At 42.6% G+C, this 21,870-nt stretch overlaps 2 pseudogenes and 1 gene segment (V, D, J or C); all 3 read left to right on the plus strand.

Annotated features, from left to right (window-relative positions):
• Positions 1-1,918: 1,918 nt before the first annotated feature.
• Positions 1,919-2,397, plus strand: LOC129027737 (immunoglobulin heavy variable 7-4-1-like; annotated as a pseudogene).
• Positions 2,398-7,032: 4,635 nt separating this feature from the next.
• On the plus strand, positions 7,033-8,174 carry LOC129028667 (immunoglobulin heavy variable 4-38-2-like). The segment is given in 3 exon segments: positions 7,033-7,099; positions 7,183-7,503; positions 8,095-8,174. Coding segments are annotated over 3 exon segments (468 nt in total).
• A 12,503-nt stretch (positions 8,175-20,677) lies between these two features.
• LOC129027724 (immunoglobulin heavy variable 3-33-like) lies at positions 20,678-21,523 on the plus strand (annotated as a pseudogene).
• Positions 21,524-21,870: the final 347 nt, after the last annotated feature.

Genomic DNA, 21,870 nt, shown 5'->3' on the forward strand with positions numbered 1-21,870 from the left:
AGGAACCTCCAGGTTCTCAGGATGAGAATCCACATAGATCCATTCATGGCTCTGTTACCAGGAGACCAAACTCTCTGATAAATACACAAAGACCTTGCTCATACAGACAAATAGGCGAAGGACGTTTTTAGATCCTTATCTATGTGGCAAAAGGCAGTCTATCCCCATTACAAGCCCTTACCAGCAACCTTCCTTCATCATGAAAATGTGTAAAATTAGCCAATAGGGATACATTCAAGAAAATTTTCCTGTGATGTTCCAGCCAGAAAAGAGCAAAAATCAGCTTCACACCTGGAGACTTCCCGTATAGGCCACAGCCCAGAGAAAGAAGACCACTACAGCATTAAAATTCAACTGTAAGAACATGTAATGCTTCCGTGTTCCACACATTACGTCTCGCCAGTTTAGTCAATAGAGATTAAATATGAGAGTGTGGCAATGCACAAACTCTATCTGAGGCGGAAATAGGAGAAAAAAGGTTAAAGAAAATAGAGCAATTTGAAGCCTCTGACACCAGCAACTTCAGAACCAAGAAAATGATTTCACCCTCATTCGTCTCAAATTTACTTTTCATGGGGCATCTGCCGGGCTCCAAAGTGAGACCAAGTGAATTCAATGTGCACGCAATTCCTAAGTGTCCACTTATATTCTGTTTTCTTTACTTCTGTTTGCAGACAGTAGACACATATTCAGTCTTAGTGCCAGTGTAGGGAGTGCTTTCCATGAGATGGATACCAGAAAAAAATGGCAAACATGGGATCCGTTAACGTAAAAATTAGCCACAATGTATATATATGTATGTATGTGTGTGTGTGCATGCGCGCATGCATGTGTGAGTTGAATAGCAGAGTTGGAGTGGGCTTCTATCCACATGCACCTGCACCTGCAGGTATTCTCAGGTGCAATAATCAACTGTAGGACCCGAAAGGAAATAAGAGTCTCCCCCAAACCTCTGAAGAGTTTTCGGGTTCACCATATGTCCAATGATTCAGTGCCTCTTGAGCTCCAGGAAAGGGCTCCCTGGTGACGCATATCTTTTTTTGGAGTCTCTCTGCAGAGTTCACTGGGTTTCCTAAGGCCAATTCACTATTTCAAAAGATATGTTGGTGTGAGGAGCATGTGGTGTCCGTAAAGGAGAATTCTGAGCCAAGGCACAACCACTTTATACTGAGCTGGATACACCGGTAGGAATATACTCTGTCAGCTCAGATAGAAACCTCCCTGCATGGTGGGGGCTGGGCTGCAGGGGGCGCTCCGGATACACCCAGCACAGGCTCCTACCGCAGAGCAGGTGCACAGTAGGCTGGGAAGAGGTTCCTCCCAGGGCCTGGGACTTCTTTTAAAAATATCTAAAATAAGTATTTCACAAAGACTGCTGAAGTCTGTATAAATGTCTATTCAATTGTGAGCATTTATCAAACTTGATGTTGTAATGAGAACCACTTTTACAACGGGGATTTCAAACTCTGCTGGAAGTCAGGAAGTGATCCTTTCTTATAAATAAGTGCAATGTTTGGATAAACACACTCATTCCCAAAATAACGCATTCACATATTAAGGCCTAGAAATGATTCAAGTTGCTCCTGAGACATTCAAATGTGGTTTTAAAGTGAGGTGCATGTCCTTGAGGATCTTGTTCTCCAAAGGGGGAAGCTCTGTCATCACAGAGTTCAGGGATGTGTAGGGGATGCATGGCCTCTAACAGGATTACGGCTTAAACCCCCAGCTTCTACAACTGTGTCGTCCATGTGTCATGTATTTGCTGTTTCTAATACTGGGTCAGGAATTGGGCTATTAAATAGTATCCTTCATGAATATGCAAATAACTGAGGTGAATATAGTATCTCTGTGCCCTGAGAGCATCACCCAACAACCACACCCCTCCTCGGGAGAATCCCCTAGAACACAGCTCCTCACCATGGACTGCACCTGGCGGATCCTCTTATTGGCAGCAGCAGCAACAGGTAAGGGGTCTCCAGTCCCAGGGCTGAGGCATAAACCAGGCCAGTCAAGCGAGACTTCACCCACTCCCTGTGTCCACTCCACATGTGCCCACTCCCATTGCAGCTGGTGCAGTCTGGGCCTGAGGTGAAGCAGCCTGGAGCCTCAGTGAAGGTCTCCTGCAAGGCTTCTGGTTACACCTTCACCATCTATGGTATGAATTGGGTATGATAGACCCCTGGACAGGGCCTTGAGTGGATGGGATGGATCAACACCTACACTGGGAACCCAAGGTATACCTACGGCTTCACGGGACGGTTTGTCTTCTCCATGGACACCTCTGTCAGCACGGCGTATCTTCAGATCAGCAGCCTAAAGGCTGATGACACGGCCGAGTATTACTGTGTGAAGTACACAGTGTGGAAACCCACATCCCAAGAGTTTCAGAAAGCCTAAGGAAGGAGGCAGCTATGCTGAGCTGAGGCCGTGGTACAGCAGTTTTCTTAGCTTCCACATTATCTCATTTTGCTTTGAGTTCCACTGTTATATCAGCCAAGAATGTGGGACAGACGGGTGCTCCTAAGAGATCTTTAACTTGCCCATTTTGATGGGTTCTCCAGAAGATGTGAGAAGCCACTTTGTTTGTAAAGCATCCCAAAGCCATGCCCTACTCCGGAAACATGTGTACCTATTTCCTGGTCTTTGGTTAACTGACAAGCTCTCATCAGTGCACCTGGGCTAATTTCACATCAGGTAGAAAAATGTGTTGTAAAGCAAGGCTGACGTTGTAATAGCAATTCCTGCTTAATAACCTTCAGCATTGTTGTTGTGTGCTCCATCAACTAATTACGTTAGTTCAGGGTTCTCAATGGGAGTTTCTAATAAATATCAGGGATGTATAGAAGTTCCCCTAAGTAAAATAAAACAATTGTGAAGACAACCTCAGTGTTCAACCATATTTCCACCCTTCACCACAAAGGAACTTTCATCCACCTGGAAGTCGGGTTCATTTTCAAAATAGTTTTTTTTATATTTTAATATCTCAAGATGATTGTATGTGATATTTTAGTAGAAAATGAATTATGGGAACTTGAACTAACCAACTGAAAATACATTCACAACTAAACAAGATGCCAGAATGTGATTGGCTCCTGGTGTTTAAAATTCAACAGGTTATGTAACCAGGCTTTAAATTTACACATCTTCCTGTTACTTTCATGGCACAGTCAACTCTCATTATGTAAGAAATGGTGAGTGCATTCCCAAGGGTCATGCACAGTTATAAAAATAGACTTGGTGATGTGAGGAGCTGATTGTTTAAATTCCCCTCTGAAGAAGCAGCATCAACTCAACAAACCACTCACTTCCCTCTGTGACTAGAACTGTGTCACAGGCCACATGAACCTAAATCCTTGATGGAGATAACAGGACAACATAAATTGGACTGATAGTTTTTATGCAATAAAATTAATAGGTGAGTCTGCACTCCAGCCTGGGCAACAGAACAAGTCTTGTCTGTAAAATACAAAAGAATGATAAATTAATAGATACTGACTTTGACATTTTGGATAATAATATTTTCATAAACCGAATTTTATTATACCCACATTGTTACCTACATCTTCACTGAAAAGTTCCTAGTTATGTTGAGTTCCATCAACACTCCACATGTTCAAATCTGGACGTCCAAGAGAGTCTGGAGAGTAAAACACAAAGAGGGCAATGAAACTAGTGTATATTCAGCACCTCTTAACTCAGGAGGACTCAATACACCCTGGAACACTCTGCTTTTGTGAATGGCTCACAATGACTCCGGCTCACTCTCCATCCTCCTCAAACATCTAGCTCCTGTTTGCCCTAAGTTCACTCTCTGCTCTTTTTTTTGTCTCTCTATTATTATTATTATTATTATACTTTAAGTTTTAGGGTACATGTGCACAATATGCAGGTTTGTTACATATGTATACATGCGCCATGCTGGTGTGCTGCACCCATTAACTCATCATTTAGCGTTAGGTATATCTCCTAATGCTATCCCTCCTGCCTCCCCCCACCCCACAACAGTCCCCAGAGTGTGATGTTCCCCTTCCTGTATCCATGTGTTCTCATTGTTCAATTCCCATCTATGAGTGAGAACATGCAGTGTTTGGTTTTTTGTCCTTGTGATAGTTTACTGAGAATGATGATTTCCAATTTCATCCATGTCCCTACAAAGGACATGAACTCATCATTTTTTATGGCTGCATAGTATTCCATGGTGTATATGTGCCACATTTTCTTAATCCAGTCTATCATTGTTGGACACTTGGGTTGGTTCCAAGTCTTTGCTATTGTGAATAGTGCCGCAATAAACATACGTGTGCATGTGTCTTTATAGCAGCATGATTTATAGTCCTTTGGGTATATACCCAGTAATGGGATGGCTGGGTCAAATGGTATTTCTAGTTCTAGATCCCAGAGGAATTGCCACACTGACTTCCACAATGGTTGAACTAGTTTACAGTCCCACCAACAGTGTGAAAGTTTTCTTATTTCTCCACATCCTCTCCAGCACCTATTGTTTCCTGACTTTTTAATGATCACCATTCTAACTGGTGTGAGATGGTATCTCATTGTGGTTTTGATTTGCATTTATCTGATGGCCAGTGATGATGAGCATTTTTTCTTGTGTCTGTTGGCTGCATAAATGTCTTCTTTTGAGAAGTGTCTGCTCATATCCTTTGCCCACTTTTTGATGGGGTTGTTTTTTTCTTGTAAATTTGTTGGAGTTCATGGTAGATTCTGGATATTAGCCCTTTGTCAGATGAGTAGGTTGTGAAAACTTTCTCCCATTCTGTAGGTTGCCTGTTCACTCTGATTGTAGTTTATTTTGCTGTGCAGAAGCTCTTTAGTTTAATTAGATCTCATTTGTCAATTTTGGCTTTTGTTGCCATTGCTTTTGGTGTTTCAAAAAAGAGCCCACATTGCCAAGTCAATCCTAAGCCAAAAGAACAAAGCTGGAGGCATCACACTACCTGACTTCAAACTATACTACAAGGCTACAGTAACCAAAACAGCATGGTACTGGTACCAAACAGAGATATAGATCAATGGAACAGAACAGAGCCCTCAGAAATAATGCCGCATATCTACAACTATCTGATCTTTGACCAACCTGAGAAAAACAAGCAATGGGGAAAGGATTCCCTATTTAATAAGTGGTGCTGGGAAAACTGGCTAGCCATATGTAGAAAGCTGAAACTGGATCCCTTCCTTACACCTTATACAAAAATTAATTCAAGATGGATTAAAGACTTAAACGTTAGACCTAAAACCACAAAAACCCTAGAAGAAAACCTAGGCATTACCATTCAGGACATAGGCATGGGCAAGCACTCTCTGCTTTTAGTCTGTGCTCTGAAGTCTTCGCAGAGGTGAAAATGAGCTGTCAGACGGATATTCCTTCTCACCACAACATGGAATTTACTCTTTCATTTAGTGACCACTCTTTCCATAATGGCTGATTTCTTTTGGCCTGTTCATTACTGGTGATTTAAGGGAATCTCAGTTGAATCTTTCTTCTTTTGCATTTTGTCTCCATGACAATGTTGGGAAGTTTTTCCTCTAGCATCATAACATGATCTAGTGACCTGACACATTTGTGGCAAACAATACCTACAAATTCAGAAGCTCTTTGGTTTTCTTTCCACAAAATATAATTCTTGCTCTTCTGTGTATGAGCACATCCTAGCATCCCTTTACACACCCATGTAGATGTCTACAAGCCTATGAAATATTCCCTGTAAGTAAAAAAAAATTATCTCAATTTCTCTCAATGTTCATAATTCTCCTGAGGGTGAGGAAGGTATTTCTGGATCTGTTCAAACAAATGGCCCAGAGACCACTTGGTAGGTAGGTAAGGAGCTCACCTTGTTCTGGATATTGAGTCTGTCTCTCTCCCTCTGTCATGTCACAGAAGGTCAGCCCACTTGTTCAACTTCCATGAAGAGAGCCCAGGTTTATCCGGATTATACAATACACCCAGCTTCTGATGACTCTCCTGTTACAACATCCATGGAGATAGATTATTTATTATATAATTCACCAAACTAATGTGAAATGCCCAAGTTGCAATACTGCACACCCTAGGGTATGTTCATGCAATTCAGCGGAGGAGAGTCTTTCAGACACAAATGGATCTGAATTGGTAAATATGTGGGTACGAATTCTGGGCTCAAGTGTCATTGTCCAGCCATGTTTCACAAGTGTGACCTGTCAGGGAAGAACCAGAGTTCCTTGTTCTCTCAGAGGGGAGAGCTCACAGAGGTCCTCTCTGGTTCCCAGGAAAGGTAATTTCACTAATCTTGGTGATGAGGTTATCCTCCAGTGCTGATGTATAGAGAGTTTTTATCTGAAGTCACTGCTATTCCCAATGTACATCTTTTCACACAGAAGTGTTTAGAGGTCAGGCCATATTCTCAGGGTCACACATTGAGAAGGATGGAGATATATCCCCCTTCCTTCTTCTGAGATCTCACACAGAATCTCAAATTTCAAAAGGTCTCAGAAGGGCAGCTGTCAGGTGCTGTTTAAAAATAACCCACTTCCTGGGACAAGTAGTGTCCTTCTAACCATGATGGATGTTCTGAACTACTGTACACATTGCATGGATCCAGGTTTGTTTCAATTCACTGTGATTATTACACTCAGCTGCTGTTTCAATGTGTCTGAAGGGGTAAACGACAATTTAGATGAACTGGGTGTGTGGTTGGTTTTATATGAGTCTTTAAAGGTAGAACAGTATTGACCGTATTCCAAAATCTGTCCTTGATCCATGATCACACTCATCTCCCAGACCAGCTCCTTCAGCACATTCCTACCTGGAAGAAGAGGACTCTGGGGTTGGTGAGGGGAGGCCACAGGAAGAGAACTGAGTTCTCAGAGGGCACAGCCAGCATCCTCCAAAAGACTGGGGCCTCCTTCATCCCTTTTCACCTCCCCATACAAAGGCACCACCCACATGCAAATCCTCACTTAGGCACCTACAGGAAACGACTACACATCTCCTTAAATTCAGGGTCCAGCTCACATGGGAAATGCTTTCTGAGAGTCATGGACCTCCTGTGCAAGAACATGAAGCATCTGTGGTTCTTCCTCCTCCTGGTGGCAGCTCCCAGATGTGTGTGTCTCAGGAATGCAGATATGAAGATATAAGATGCTTCTTCTGATGCCAGGGCTCACTGTGGGTTTCTCTGTTCACAGGGGTCCTGTCCCAGGTGCAGCTACAGCAGTGGGGCCCAGGACTGGTGAAGCCTTCAGAGACACTGTCCCTCACCTGCGCTGTCTGTGGTGGCTCCATCAGCAGTGGTTACTACTGGAGCTGGATCCGCCAGCCCCCAGGGAAGGGACTGGAGTGGATTGGGTACATGCATCATAGTGGGAGCACCTACTACAACCCGTCCCTCAAGAGTCGTGTCACCATGTCAGTAGAAACGTCCAAGAACCAGTTCTCCCTGAAGCTGAGCTCTGTGACCACCGCCGATACGGCCATGTATTACTGTGCGAGAGACACAGTGAGGGGAGGTGAGTGTGAGCCCAGACACAAGTCTCCGGGCAGGGAGGCAGAGGGGACCGGCGCAGGTGCTGTTCATGACCAGCAGGGGGCGCGCGGGGCCCACAGAGCACGAGGCCGTTTCAGAGCAGGTGCAGGGAGGGCGGGGCTTCCTCATCTGCTCAGTGCTCTCCCTTCTCGTCAGCACCTCAGCTGTTTCCAGGGCTCCTCTGTCTTTATTATCTGTGGTACTGCTTCCTCACATCCTTGTGGTAGGCAAGGAAGGAAAAAGGCAAATTTTCCTCTTAGAGTCGAAGTGTCACTAATTACTAGGAAATTTCCTACAAGTTCCTGAATGTCCCATTTTTCCTTCTTAATTAAAAAAAGATATTTTTCTAATACTTCTCAGAATCTCTTGATTTGTGTCATCAGTTGACTTGTGCTCTCTTTGAAATTCAAATGCTGAAACCTTAAATCCAATTGATCTATATTGGAATTTTAAGGATAGAATTAAGGTTAAATGTGATCATAAGTCTGAGATTCTAATGCAATAGATCTGTTGTCTTTATAAGAAGTGGAAGAGTCACCAGAGCCCTCTCACTTTTCCCGTGCACGCAGAAAAGAAGCCATGTGGAGACATAGTGGACTAGAAGGTGCAAGCCAAGAAGAAGCCACACCAAGAACCAACCCTGCCAGCACCTGAATCTTGGACATTCAGACTTCAGAATTGTGAGAAAATCAATATTTGTTGTTTAAGCCACCCACTCCTGTTGTCTTCTTATGAAGACCCAGACAGACTAATACCACATAACTCTGTTAGCTTCTGGAGGGAGAAGCAGCCCCCTGAGGCTGGGCACATCTATCAGATTTCCACATGAAGTAGGCAAAAATAGTAGTTCTCATATAAAAATGTGTCATAGCCCTGTTGGCCATCTTTTTTTGATGGAGTCTCGCTCTGTCGCCAGGCTGGAGTGCAGTGGTGCAATCTCAGCTCACTACAACCCCCGTCTCCTGGGTTCAAGCAATTCTCCTTCCTCAGCCTCCTGAGCAGCTGGGACTACAGGTGTCCACCACCATGCCAGGCTATTTTTTTCTTTTTGTATTTTTAGCAGAGACAGGGTTTCACTGTGTTAGCCAGGATGGTCTCAATCTCCTGACTGTATGATCTGCCCACCTCGGTTTCCCAAAGTGTTGGGATTACAAGTGTGAGCCACCGCACCTGGCCCCTGTTGGCCATTTTTGGGGCAAGGTCTCTGAAACCAGCCCTGATGCCTGTACCACAAAATTGTCTTTTATCTTTCATGCGAACATAACAAATGGACAATGAGGACCAGCTGCATGGAGACTGACCACTGAACATCTTCTGCTGTCTCCTAAGTAAGTCACAGGAAAACACACCAACATCACCAACATAACTGTTTTCCTTCAACTTCCTCAAACGAACTATAGAAATGATCCCTTAAAGTATAGTCTATTCATTCAACTTTCTAAATTTTCACTGAATGGCTTCCTAAATTAGGAGCTACATAGGATCTGAGTTTTGTTACCTTTCTCCCAGTCTTCCCCAAGTATCAAGGACAGAATAGATTTAAATTAAATTTGGCCGTCCATGCCCCCAACACCACATCACTTTTTAACATCCTTATCATGTACACATCCTTCTGTGGGCACCCCACATCAGGTTGCCCAGGAATGGCCAGAAGCTGTCATCACCTTATGGGCTGAGGCCACGAGTTATACACACATGTGATTGCAGTCACACACACTCTACTGCAGGACACACCTGTGTTCTGAGTAGCTCAGACGCCTGCTGATCTCAGGTCTTCTCTAATAAATTACACACCTCTTATTAATGAAGGTCCAGATGGCCCCATCAGCTGCAGAGCAGTGGATTAAAGCTCATGGGTGAGTCAGTCAGGCAGAAGTCAGACAATGGGAAGGGTAGGCTGGTCACTTCTATTGTCACTGAAGTTCCCAGTGGATTTTAATGGAATAAAACAATATTAGCAACACAGGGGCAGAAAAGAAGACTGGCTCTTGAAGGTATTTAAGGACCAGGAACTTTATTTGGGGGGAAAGTGAAAGACACTTTTACATGGAAAGCCCTAAAGCACATACAGCAGCTGACAGAGTGGCCACTGTGCACATGAGGGCTGAGGAGACGGATGGTAGGTTACGTTGCTCCAAGATGTTCCTGGGTGTGTGACGGTTAGACTCCTCATGCATATGAAAATAAGAGCCGGACTCAGGGAGAAACAAGGGCCATACCCCATAGGAAAGGAAGAAAAAAAAACAGATGGGCACCCCTGGAGAGAGCTCATTAGATTTGGTAGGTTTGAGACAAAAATTATTTCCAAAGGTTTTAATGTTCTAAGCTAAATATGAATCTCTTCAATAAAGTGAGAATTAAAAGAAGAATGGAGCTAGGAGTTGAGAGAGGAAAGAAATTATGAGAGAACAGAAAGAAAATCCACAAAAACTGTCACATGACAGAGGCCAGAATGGAGCTGATGCAGCTACTTCATTATTCTGCAGACCTAGTTGACCATGTGGAAAAGGGGTTCGAACAAACGGGACTTTCTCCAACCTTCCAAAACAACCTCCTTCTTATGCATATGCGGTAATCATGATTCTCAGGGTGGCCCTCCCAACTTTTCTGTTCTTACCTCTTCCCCCAGGAGTAGAGTGTCTTTTCCAAACCACAGTGGTTTCTCTGCCATGTCCTCAGTTTCTCCTCCGTTGTACTTAACCTGAAGATTAAGGATTTCATCTCGATGGAGTTTCCCGGGAATCCTCTGTTTTCTTTGGTTTCTGTTGACCACATCACAGGCCATAGGACACAGGTTTTAGTGGATTTCCCCTGGAGATAGTGGAGGTGAATCCAGGCATTCCACAGTCCTTGCTGTTCTTCTCTTCCCGTCAGCACCACAGGACAGCAGATAAGAGACCTGACTGTGGATTTTTCAAATCCCCGGGAAAAAGCCTGCAAGGACTAATAGTTTCACATCTAACACCATTAGCACATGCATCCAAAATTTAAAAAAGAAATCCTCACTAAATATTTCCAAGTTAGCCTGTTCCTCTCTCAATGCCATCCTGTGGCACCTGCCCTGGGTTCAGTAACATGTGGGCCCCAGTCCTCTCTGAAGGTTTCTGCCTCCTCAGATTTCAGTCCTCTTGTTTGCTCTGTTAAAGCAACTCCAGATATGTTAAAAAGTTTTCTTCTTCATTTATTCATAATTTTTCAGGTTTGTTGTTAATGAGGAAAGAGTAAGACCATAGTTTCCTCATTTTTCACATTCCCATACTGAGTAACTGCTCTTTCTATGAAAGCCAGAAATTAAGAGAACAACTCAAGTATCCATATCCATTACAAGTGAATGTTGAACAATTTGACGTATGATTACGAACTAAAGTACAATGCAGCATTAGAATCAAGGCATCCTCATTCACATAAAATCATGGCTACATTCACAAGTAACTGTTGAGTGAAAGTAGCTAACAAATTAAGAGTGCACTTCATAAACTTCTATTTGTATAAACTGCTGAAAGTACAACTATTCTAAAGCAACAGAGAAGATTTGATATTTGTGAGAATTGGGTTTTGAAAGTAATGGGGTGGTGAGATGAAATTACAGAGAAGTGACACAAAGATTTAGGTGTGAACTGTACACAAATTAATTGAAGCTCTGATTAAAGGGTTGCACACATGTTACCATTTTCCAAATTGTGCAGTATATATTTGAATTAATTATTAATTGTACTTAAATAAAGCAGTAACAAAGAAACAAATGAATACATTTATTGAGGTAGAGCCCAAAATAGATGGGAATGAACACTCGAAACATCTCTGAATCTTGAAAGTACACATGCATGAACACTGGTTCTCTCTATGTATTTCAGGTCAATAGCAGAATACACTAAAAGAAAACAGAGATGTCCTGGCAGGGGTGGAATCCTGCAAACCTCACTAGGCATGTCTCACACTGCCCTGCAGTTGTCCCAGGGGAGCAGTCTCCTCTAGTGGTCAGAGGCACAGGCCGAGATAATGGGGCTAACTCTGTCCAGCTGTGTGACCTTGAATGCAATGTACAACAACTTTGTTCTGTGTGTAATTTATCTTCCTTAAAATGTGACATTGACACTTGCATTAAATGTATTCTGTAAATATGTAAAAATGGGATAAGATGATGACTGGTAAATGATTATCAGGGCACAATCACATAATATAAAATGATATTTTTCTGAATGACTACAAATCTCCCCCAGCGCACTTCATCTGCCCTGAGCCCTGCCCCTCCTCAGGATTCCCATCCCAGAGCTTGCTATACAGGAGGAGACATGCAAATAGGTTTCTCCCTCTGCTGATGAAAACCACCCCAGTCCTGACCCTGCAGCTCTGGGAGAGAAGCCCCAGCCCTGGGATTCCCAGGGGTTTCCATTTGGTGAACAGGTCTAAATACAGAGGATTCACCATGGAGCTTGGGCTGAGCTGGGTTTTCACTGTTTCTGTTTTAAAAGGTGAACTAGAGAGATAGAGTGTGAGTGAATAAATTTGAGAGAAACAGTGGATATGTCTGGCAGTTTCTGACCAGGATGTCTATAAGTTTGCAGGTGTCCAGTGTGAGATACAGTTGATGGATTCTGAAGAAGACCCAAGACAACCTGGGGAGTTCCATGAGACTCTCCTGTGCAGCCTCTGGATTAACCTTCAGTGGCTACTGAATGAGCTTGGTTTCCCAGGCTCCAGGGAAGGGGCTGGAGTGAATAGTAGATATACAGTGTGATGGAAGTCAGATATGTTACGCACAATCTGTGAAGAGCAAATTCACCATCTCCAAAGAAAATACCAAGAACTCACTGTATTTGCAAATGAATAGTCTGAGAGCAGAGGGTATGGCTGTGTATTACCATATGTAAGGTACCACGTAAGAAGACATAGGTGTGAACACAGACACAGCGTTTCCCGCAATGATAAAGGAGGAGGCTAGGATAAAGTGGGCACTCAGAACCCAGAGAAAACAGGGGTAGCTCTAGGGCAGGTGCAGATGGTCATCATGGGCTGCTTTCCTTCAGGGTCTGTGGCTTCCTCTGCATCCAACAGTTTCCCTTGGAGCCTCTCAACATTCATGTTTCTGTGGCCACCCCTGAGATCTCTGGATTAGAAAAGTTTATTATGAGAAGAGGAAACATTCTCATTTGTCCCAAAGCAGATGTAAGTAATGGAAGCAAAAAATGCACAGGAGGCCAGGTGGGGCTGTAGATACTGTCATCCCAGAATGTCAATCTCACCACTAGTGCTGGAGAGGGATGGGAGTTTGATGGAGCTTCCATAACAACCCTGTGGTCCAAGATAAGTCCAGCGAGGCCATTGGTGCCTCCCAGAGCACAGTTGTCCATCAGGGATGTCCAATGCTTCCCAGCAGCAGCCATACCTCAGTGTCTCCACTGTGCACAGCCACTGTCTGGGAGGAGCTCCCAGGATGGGTGTGTTTGGCACACACCAGGTGGCACGTGTTAGAGTGCAGTGCAACAGCTGGCTGCCTGGTCTATTGGGCTCCCTGATGCAGGAGAGATGGGAGGTGCATTCTCAAGGCCAGCACGCTGTTTGCGAATTTTTATGTAAAAACCCTGATTTTACTTCATTTTCTCAGAGGACATAGATAACTAAAAACAGAATCTGCAAAGAAATTGTAATTTTCAACTTTACCCCAAATTCATTGTTTCTTAATTCTGTGCAAGATCCAGACATACTATTACCTTCCTCATGGGAATTTATTCTACTTAAAACTGAAATCATTTTTTCTCCTATTCTTTGTTTCTGTTCAAGTACAGAGATCTTGAGCAAAGTAAGTTGGGTTCTTTCCACACACTAACCCTCACGTTTCACAGAGAATGAGCAGAGATTGTCCTCACTCTGAGTCTAAGGGAGGAGCTGTTCCTGCACAACTCAGAGCCTGCAGAGACCCCCAGGTGCAGCTTCAGTGAGTTAGATATTTCTCCATTTGGGTGACCTCCAATGCCTGTGACTGCTGCTCAGGCCTAATTGTTGGTTAAGCATTAGGACACTCTTTAGTTGATCACATCTCAAGACTATTCTGAAAATCACCATGAACAGAGATAGTTCAATGGCCATTCTCCTGACACAAGTTTCTCTTTATTACTTGGTTCCAAGTATGGAGGAAAATGTGACCCTATATTTGTCTGAATCCAACATCAGAATCCACTGCATTACGCTAGGAGACTCACTAATTGAACACAAGTGAGCTCGTTATTTCCATAGAAATGTAAGTATTTGGAAATTTCAACGTGTTCTCCAGAACCTGTGCATGCCAACAACTGTGTTTCTCAGTGCACTCTTGGCCTGAAGAAGCCCTCACAGACCCTCTCCCTCACCTGTGCCATCTCTGCATTCTCCATCACAACCAGTGTTTCCTGCTGGAGCTGCATCCATCAGCACCCCCATGGGAGGCACTGGAGTGGATCCGGTGAATAGGTCATGGAGGGAGCACAAATTACTCCCCTCTTCTCAAGAGTCCAGTCACCATCTCCAGATCCATGTCCAAAAAGTAGTTCTTCTTACAGCTGAACTATGTGAGCAACAAACACATAGCCATGTATTTTAGAGCAAAAGACACAGTGAGGAGACCACAGTGTGAACTCATACCCAAGCCTCCCTGTGGGGGTGCATAGGACAGCCAGGGTTACTCAGGACACCAGGGTCCCTCAGGACACCAAGGGGCACTCAAGACCATTGTAGAAGCACGCAGGTAGCCAGGGGCTCTCAGGAACCATGGGGGAAAATCACGACACCAAAGGGTGCTTGGTACAGCGTGGGGCTCAGGATTATTGTGGGGATTCAGAAAGAGCAGGTTCAAGGCTCAACCTCAGAGCAGGTGCAGCTGGTGTGAAAAGGGGCTGGATGAGGCGTTTTGTGTCCCATCATGTTTCACCACCAGACACCCTCCACTACATCCATTCTAATGCATGTGTTTGTATGATTAGAAAATATTTATATAAATATATAACCATAGCTAGGTGTGTCAAGTTGTCCTCTCCATCTTATATCAGACTTGTCCGTAAGGACTAATTCCCCATAATTACTTGAGAACCTCATAAATTGTGTTCAATTATGTAGGATTCCTCTCTTTTTCTGCCTTCCTTCCTCCCTTCTTCTCTCTCTCTCACACAGAAACTTACATACAGCCACCCCACAACACACATAAATCTATAACTTTTATTACCTGATGTATTGAAAAGTAATCTAAAGTTACATAAAAATCAGTAGTTCACTGTGAATATTGTAGGAGAAGGGACAGTCTAGGAAGGAGGAATTACAGAACAAGAGGATATTTTGAGGGTAATTGTCTTGTTATCTATGTTGATAATGATAATGTCTATGACCACATTTGTAAAATTGAACACTTCATGTGGAGATTATTATTTTTTAATTTAACCCCATGCCATTATTTTGCTGTATTCTAGCATTTCTCTAAAAATACAGAAATGTCCAGCACTCATTCATGTGTATATTCAGGAGTCTCTGACTTTTCATGTATTTTATTTAACTCTGTCTAATTCCTTTGATACCGAATTTTACCTAGTATAATTAGTACTATCTTTAGCACTGATTAAAAGTCTCACTCCTCCATCATCTCCTTTTTTGTCACACAAGCTGAATCTAGTTTGGACTCACAGGAGCTTCTTCATTCAATGCCAGTGGGAGTTTCAAACCCTATAAAACCCCCTATAAATTTTCATTAAGAAAGTTTATCAAACTCCACCAGTCATGTGCTATTAGTTCGTTTTCACAGTGGTATAAAGAACTACCTGAGACTGAGTAGTTCACAAAGAAAAGAGGTTGAGTTGACTCACAGTTCTGCACGGCTGGGGAGGCCATAGGAAACTTACAATCATGGTGGAAGGTGAAGGCGAAGCAAGGCACATCTCACAGCGCAGCAGGAGAGAGAGGGGGAAGTGACACATACTTTTAAACTATCAACTCTTGTGAGAACTCACTCACTATGATGAGAACAACATGGGAAAACTGCACAGATGATCCAGTAACCTCTTACCTGGTCCCTCCCTTGACATGTGGGGATCAGAATTTGAGATGATATTTAGGTAGGGATACAAAACAAATCTATAGCACACGTCCAGCTCTGTCCTGGAGCTGTTTCAGGGATCCAGTGTGTCCTGTTGATAGAAACAGTGATCGCCATTCTAACTGGTGTGAGACAGTATCTCACTGTGGTTTTGATTTGCATTTCTCTGATGGCCAGTGATGATGAGAATTTTTTCATATGTCTTTTGGCTGCATAAATGTCTTCTTTAGAGAAGTGTCTGTGAAAAAAAAGAAACAGTGACACCATCAGTTGTAGTTGACAACATGCAAAGCCAAGAGATCTCAACTGAGATTTAGTGTGTATGTCATGTCTGATGAAGTCATACGCTCAGAGCAAGTGAATATGGAAAAGTGTATTATCTGCATAGTATAGGTGTCTGCTGAGTGCAGGGCAGGTCTCGCAGGAAAATCTAAAATGGCTTGAAAGAAGATAAAAGGACACTGGCTCAGTGTTTTTATAATGGTTTAGTGGTGGCGAGGCTTCCCACTCACAGATTGGGGTTTATAAGGTTTGAAACTCCCACTGGCATTGAATGAAGAAGCTCCTGTGAGTCCAAACAAGATTCACCTTGTGTGGCAGATGATGGAGGAGTGAGCCTTAAGTAATCAACAGTCATGCACCAAAAGATAGCGTGACAACTTATTCTAGGTGGCAAGAATAAAAATAATGAAAAAGAAATAAGATAAGGATTCAGTATGGATGGACAAGACCCAGATCTACAGAAATGAGATGACTTTAGAAATATAAGGAAATAATAATGAGAAAAAGAAAGAGGGGATGGGGAATTAGACAGGGTCCGGGCCTAATGTCTTGGGTAGAAGCTTCTCACAATCAAGGACTATCAGCTTATTCTGCAGGTCTTAGGTCAGACGTCTGCTTAAAAACATCAGAAATGCCAGGCAATCAGTGAGGATGCTCAGTTTAACATCTCCTATTTGAGTAGATTTACAGTTGTGTGGAGTTCTTAATTCATTCTTTTTTGTTTGTTTTTAGAGGCAGGCTCTCACACTGTTCTGCAGCTTAAAGTACAGTTGTGTCATCATTGCACACTATAATTTTGAGCTCCGGACTCACGTAATCTTCCCATATTAGCCTCCTGAGTATCTAGAATTAGAGGGGAAGGCCACCCCTCACCTGCTTATTCTTTAAAATATTTTTTCATAGAAATAGCGTCTCTTTATGTTGCCCAGGCTGGTTTTGATTGTCTGGTCTCATGTGATTTCCCTCACTTTGGTTCTGAAAGTGGTGTGATTATAGGGAAGATCCACTGCATCTGGCCTGAATTGATTCTTTAGTTGTAAAACATGAAGCCAATAATTAACTGCCTGACTGTTTTGTGCAGTGAGTTAGTTAAAAGTTTCTGATAAGATTCCTTCCAGTATAATTCAAGAGCAGTATTTTCTGCTGATGTTTCTTTCAGTTTCCTTGTTGAAGATCAGAAGACACTGTGGAAAAGATGTAGTAAAAAGGCAGTTTTAACTCTTCATGATTGGGGTGGATATCACACAGGAATCACTTTCAGTATTTTGTAACACATGCATGCAATAGGACAAAGATGATCTCTGGGGGTAAACTCTATAAATGTATGGGCCTTTTAGCTGCCAAGTCATAGGGTAATAACTGATGCACCCTGAGGAGTGGACCATGATTCCATAGTGCTAGTGGGAGAACGCTTGGCCAAGGGTGTTTTACATTTTATTAAAACTGATAATTTTTATGTAGCGATGCCATTTTTAAAACATTCCCAGAAGATTGTGAGTGGGATTGACTGTGTCTTCTATGAACAATGACAATGCCCTCCATGGTTAGATAATATTTTAAACTAGATTGAGCTAGACTGATTGCTGTATTGAATCACTATGTTTTTTTAGCTTCATGTTAGCTTTTTGCGTGTTAGCATTTGCTTTAAAATGATATTAATCAGCCCTCTAGTTGGCAGAAATTCATCTGAGAGTTTCTTCCCTTGTTGTCCATCTCAATAGGATTTCCAGAAGACGTCAGAACCCTCTTGGTTTCTAAAAATATCCCAGACTGGGCGCCGTGGCTCATGCCTATAAACCCAGCACTTTGGGAGGCTGAGGTGGGTGGATCACTTGAGGTTAGGAGTTTGAGACCAGCCTGGCCAGTATGGTGAAACCTCATCTCTACTAAAAACACAAAAATTCGCCGGGCGTGGTGGTGTACACTCGTAATCCCAGCTACTTGAGAGGCTGAGGTGGGAGGATTGCTTGAACCCTGGAGGCGGGGGTTGCAGTGAGCCAAGATTGTGCCACTGCACTTCAGCCTGGGCAACACAGTAAGACTCTGTATCAAACAAAATGACACAAAAAATTCCAAAGTTGTGCACCATCTAAAGTCATATGTACTTAATTCTCATTTTTAATTTATTAAACAGCTCAATAAGTTCAATGTTTCCTGCCTTCTCAGTTGATTTCACAACACATAGAAGAATATATCCTAAATGAAAGTTTGTGTTCTTAATACAAATTACAGGTTAATAACCTTTAGTTTTATTATTGAGGTATTATCCATCAATGTTAATCAGTGCTCTCAGTGGGACTCTTATCTAAAGAATATACAAAATATTTTCCTGATCATGACATAAAATAGATGTGAACACATTCTTAGCATTCAGCCGTGTCTCCTGTCTATCATGTTATAAACCACATGCTAAGTTTGATTTTATTGGGACTTGTTCTAATTTCAAACTAGTTATTTTTTATCTTCATGCAGCTAGATTATTATGTGTGGCTATTTATACAGAGAGTGATAAAGACAACATTAACAATTTTCACTGCAGGCATGTCTAGGCAACCCCTGTGCACAATGACCTTGGGGCGTTGGAGATTCTATGGGGACCCTTCCCTACCTGCCTAGGAGAGTTCTCTGCCTCCTACCTCTATCATTTTCCTCTTTGAAGAAGTACATCTAACTGTCGTTAGAATAGAGACAAAGACAAATCTTAACTGCTTCCAGCTGATGGGGGATGCTGTTTGGGGAAGATCTCTCTTGGAGGCCTGTCTAAGGGACCCCAATAAAAGAGAGCCATTATCCCAGGCTTCAGTGGCATGACCATTTGGAGTTTGATGGCCTGAAAATGAGAAGGGGCAAATCGGATTATTAGAAGATATGTATCAAAACCAAACAAGGTGGCAAGGACAGTTTGAAAAAAAATTCCAAGGCTGCTGACACGCCCAGATAACTGTGGCTGTAGTTATGCCTGCTAAGATTTGGGTGCATGAGTCTTGGCTTTTGTTAACTCCCTGGGATTTATTTTCCCAAAGAAACCTCCAGGTTAGGGGCACCCTATTTATTCCATCACCTGGCACGATTTGTAGGATAATTGCTCAAAAGTAAAATATTGATCCAGATTTTTTATATTCCCCATCCCTTTTTGTTTCTTCTGGGCTGCAGCCAGAGATCACTGGTTGGTTCTGAGGAATAAGCGGAGTTAGTCTAAAATGCAGGCAAATACTTAAACAACTGAAGAGATTAGAATTTAAAGATAAGTGTATGATATGTTTTGAAATACAATTTTTCTCTTTCCAGTTCCGGTTTTTGTCAGAATCAAGTAATTATAAGACTGAGTCATTTGCAAAATAAACTTTAGTCTTAAACTTGGCCTGATTATTTGCATAAAGTGCAGCAAGAATATTAATAATAATTCCGTAGGAAAAGCCTGCAAGCACCAGGAGTTTCAAAGTCTAACACTATGAGCACATGCATCCTCAACCAACTCATTGAATATTTCCAAGTCAGCCTGTTCCAATCTTAAATGCCATCCAGTGGTATCTACTACATGGGTCCTGCTTCTCTCTGCAGCCTCCTCTCTCCTCAGATTTCAGGTTTTGTTTATTGTTTGTTTTCTCTCTGATATAAACTCAGATATGTTGAAGGTTTTCTTTTTTTTTATTTGTAGTTGTTCAGGTTTGTTTTTAATGAGGTCATAATAAGATCATAGTTTACACATTTTTACATTCCCATGCCGAGTAGCTGCTTTTCTCTATCAAATCCGTTAACTGAGAGAACAAATCACATTTTGTTACAGGTGAACAATTAAATAGTTTGGCATATATTTATATACTGGAATCTAATGCAGCTTGAAATCAAGTCATGCCTCACTCATTGAAAAAAACATGGCTAAATTCTCAAAGAATTGTGCTGAGTGAAAGAAACTAAGGAATTAAGAGTAAATTTTACATGATACATTTGTAGAAATATTAGAAGATGCCACTATTATAAATTAACATGGAGAAGATTTAAATTTTTCTGAGAATATGCCATTGGGAGTAATGGGGATGTGAGTTAAATTTCAGAGGAATAAGAGAAAGATTTAGGGATTAATTTATTCAAAACTTGATTGAAGTGCTGAGTAAATGGTTGCAAACATAGGTCTAGATTTTTCAAATCATTCACCATAAATTTGAATTATTTATTAATTACACTCGAATAAAGCAATAACAAAGAAACTGATGAGATAATATTTGACTGAAGTGCAGCAATAAATAGATCAATATTAACACAAGGAATATAACTGACTTCCAAAAACATACACATGAACCGTGGTTCTCTCTGCGTATTTAGGTAAATTAGAGAATGTTGTCATAACAGATGGGGAAGCCTGCAGACTTCACTAGGCATGGGCCATGCTGCCTGGAGTTATCTCAGGGGAGCTGCCTCCTCCAGTGGTTAGAGCACAGGCCCAGATAACAGGACTAATTGTTTTTAGATGTATAATCTTAGACACACTGCACAACTGCTGTGTTCTCTATGTAAATTATCTCCTGTAAAATATAACGTTGAAGCCTACATTAAATATATTGTGTAAATATGTAAGAATAAAATAAAGTTATGAGAGCTAAGTGTTAATCAAGGCACAATCATATAATATATAACTGTATTTTCCTGAATGATGGAATTACTGCCGATCTCCCCTAGGACACTTCATCTGCCCTGAGCCCAGCCTCTCCTCAGATGTCCCACCCCAGAGCTTGCTATATACTGGGGGACATGGAAATAGGGGCCTCCCTCTGCTGATGAAAACCAGCACAGCCCTGACCCTGCAGATCTGGGAGAGGAGCCCAGCACTGGAAGTCGGCGGTGTTTCCATTCGGTGATCAGCACTGAACACAGAGGACTCACCATGGAGTTTGGGCTGAGCTGGGTTTTCCTTGTTGCTATTTTAAGAAGTGATTCATGGAGAAATAGAGAGATTGACTGTGAGTGAACATGAGTGAGAAAAACAGTGGATTTGTGTGGCAGTTTCTGATAACGGTGTCCCTCTGTTTGCAGGTGTCCAGTGTGAGGTGCAGCTGGTGGAGTCTGGGGGAGGCTTGGTACAGTCTAGGGGGTCCCTGAGATTCTCCTGTGCAGCCTCTGGGTTCACCTTCAGTAGCTGTGGCATGAACTGGGTCCGCCAGGCTCCAGGAAAGGGGCTGGAGTGGGTGGCAGTTATATGGTATGACGGAAGTAATAAATACTATGCAGACTCTGTGAAGGGCAGATTCACCATCTCCAGAGACAATTCCAAGAACATGCTGTATCTTCAAATGAACAGCCTGAGAGTGGAGGACATGGCTGTGTATTACTGTGCGAAAGACACAGTGAGGGGAAGTCATTGTGCGCCCAGACACAAACCTCCCTGCAGGAACGCTGTGGCGAAATCAGCTGCAGGGGGCGCTCAGGATCCACGATCAGAGTCAGCTTCAGAGGCAGGTGCAGATGGAGGCTTATTTCCTGTCAGGATGTGGGACTTTGTCTTCTTCTGAAGGTTCCTCAGGGAGACTCTTCAATTTAGAAAACTGTGCCTAACAATGTCTTCTCTATGCATATGAGGACTTTTTCTCCCTGGCACAAAATGCAGATTGACGCTTACACGGATGAAAATTCCTCAACCGTGGTCACATCGATCAGAGATCCTGAGTAACCTCAGGGCTTCCTGGTGAGTCTTCTCCAGTCAGAACCAGGACAGGGACCTCAGTGAGATTCCCTGACTAGAACAGTCTTTACGGATCCTGGTCACAGACAATAGAGAGGCTGAACCAGGGTCACTGTCATGTAGAACCTCACAGGTTTCATGTCTGATCCTTCTCCTGAAACTAAAGTATGGAAATCAGTATCAGTACTGATCTGGTGCTTCTTTTGTTCCTAATCCATTTACATTCTTTTTAGTCGTTGTTCTCCTTTTTCCATTTGTTTTCCTGCTTTTTGAAAAAGGAAGATATTTCCCCAGTGAGATGTAAGGGATGACAATTTTGGGGGATGGCTGGAGCA

Source organism: Pongo pygmaeus, chromosome 22 (genome assembly GCF_028885625.2).
Source record: "Pongo pygmaeus isolate AG05252 chromosome 22, NHGRI_mPonPyg2-v2.0_pri, whole genome shotgun sequence".
Classification (NCBI taxonomy): Eukaryota; Metazoa; Chordata; class Mammalia; order Primates; family Hominidae; genus Pongo; species Pongo pygmaeus.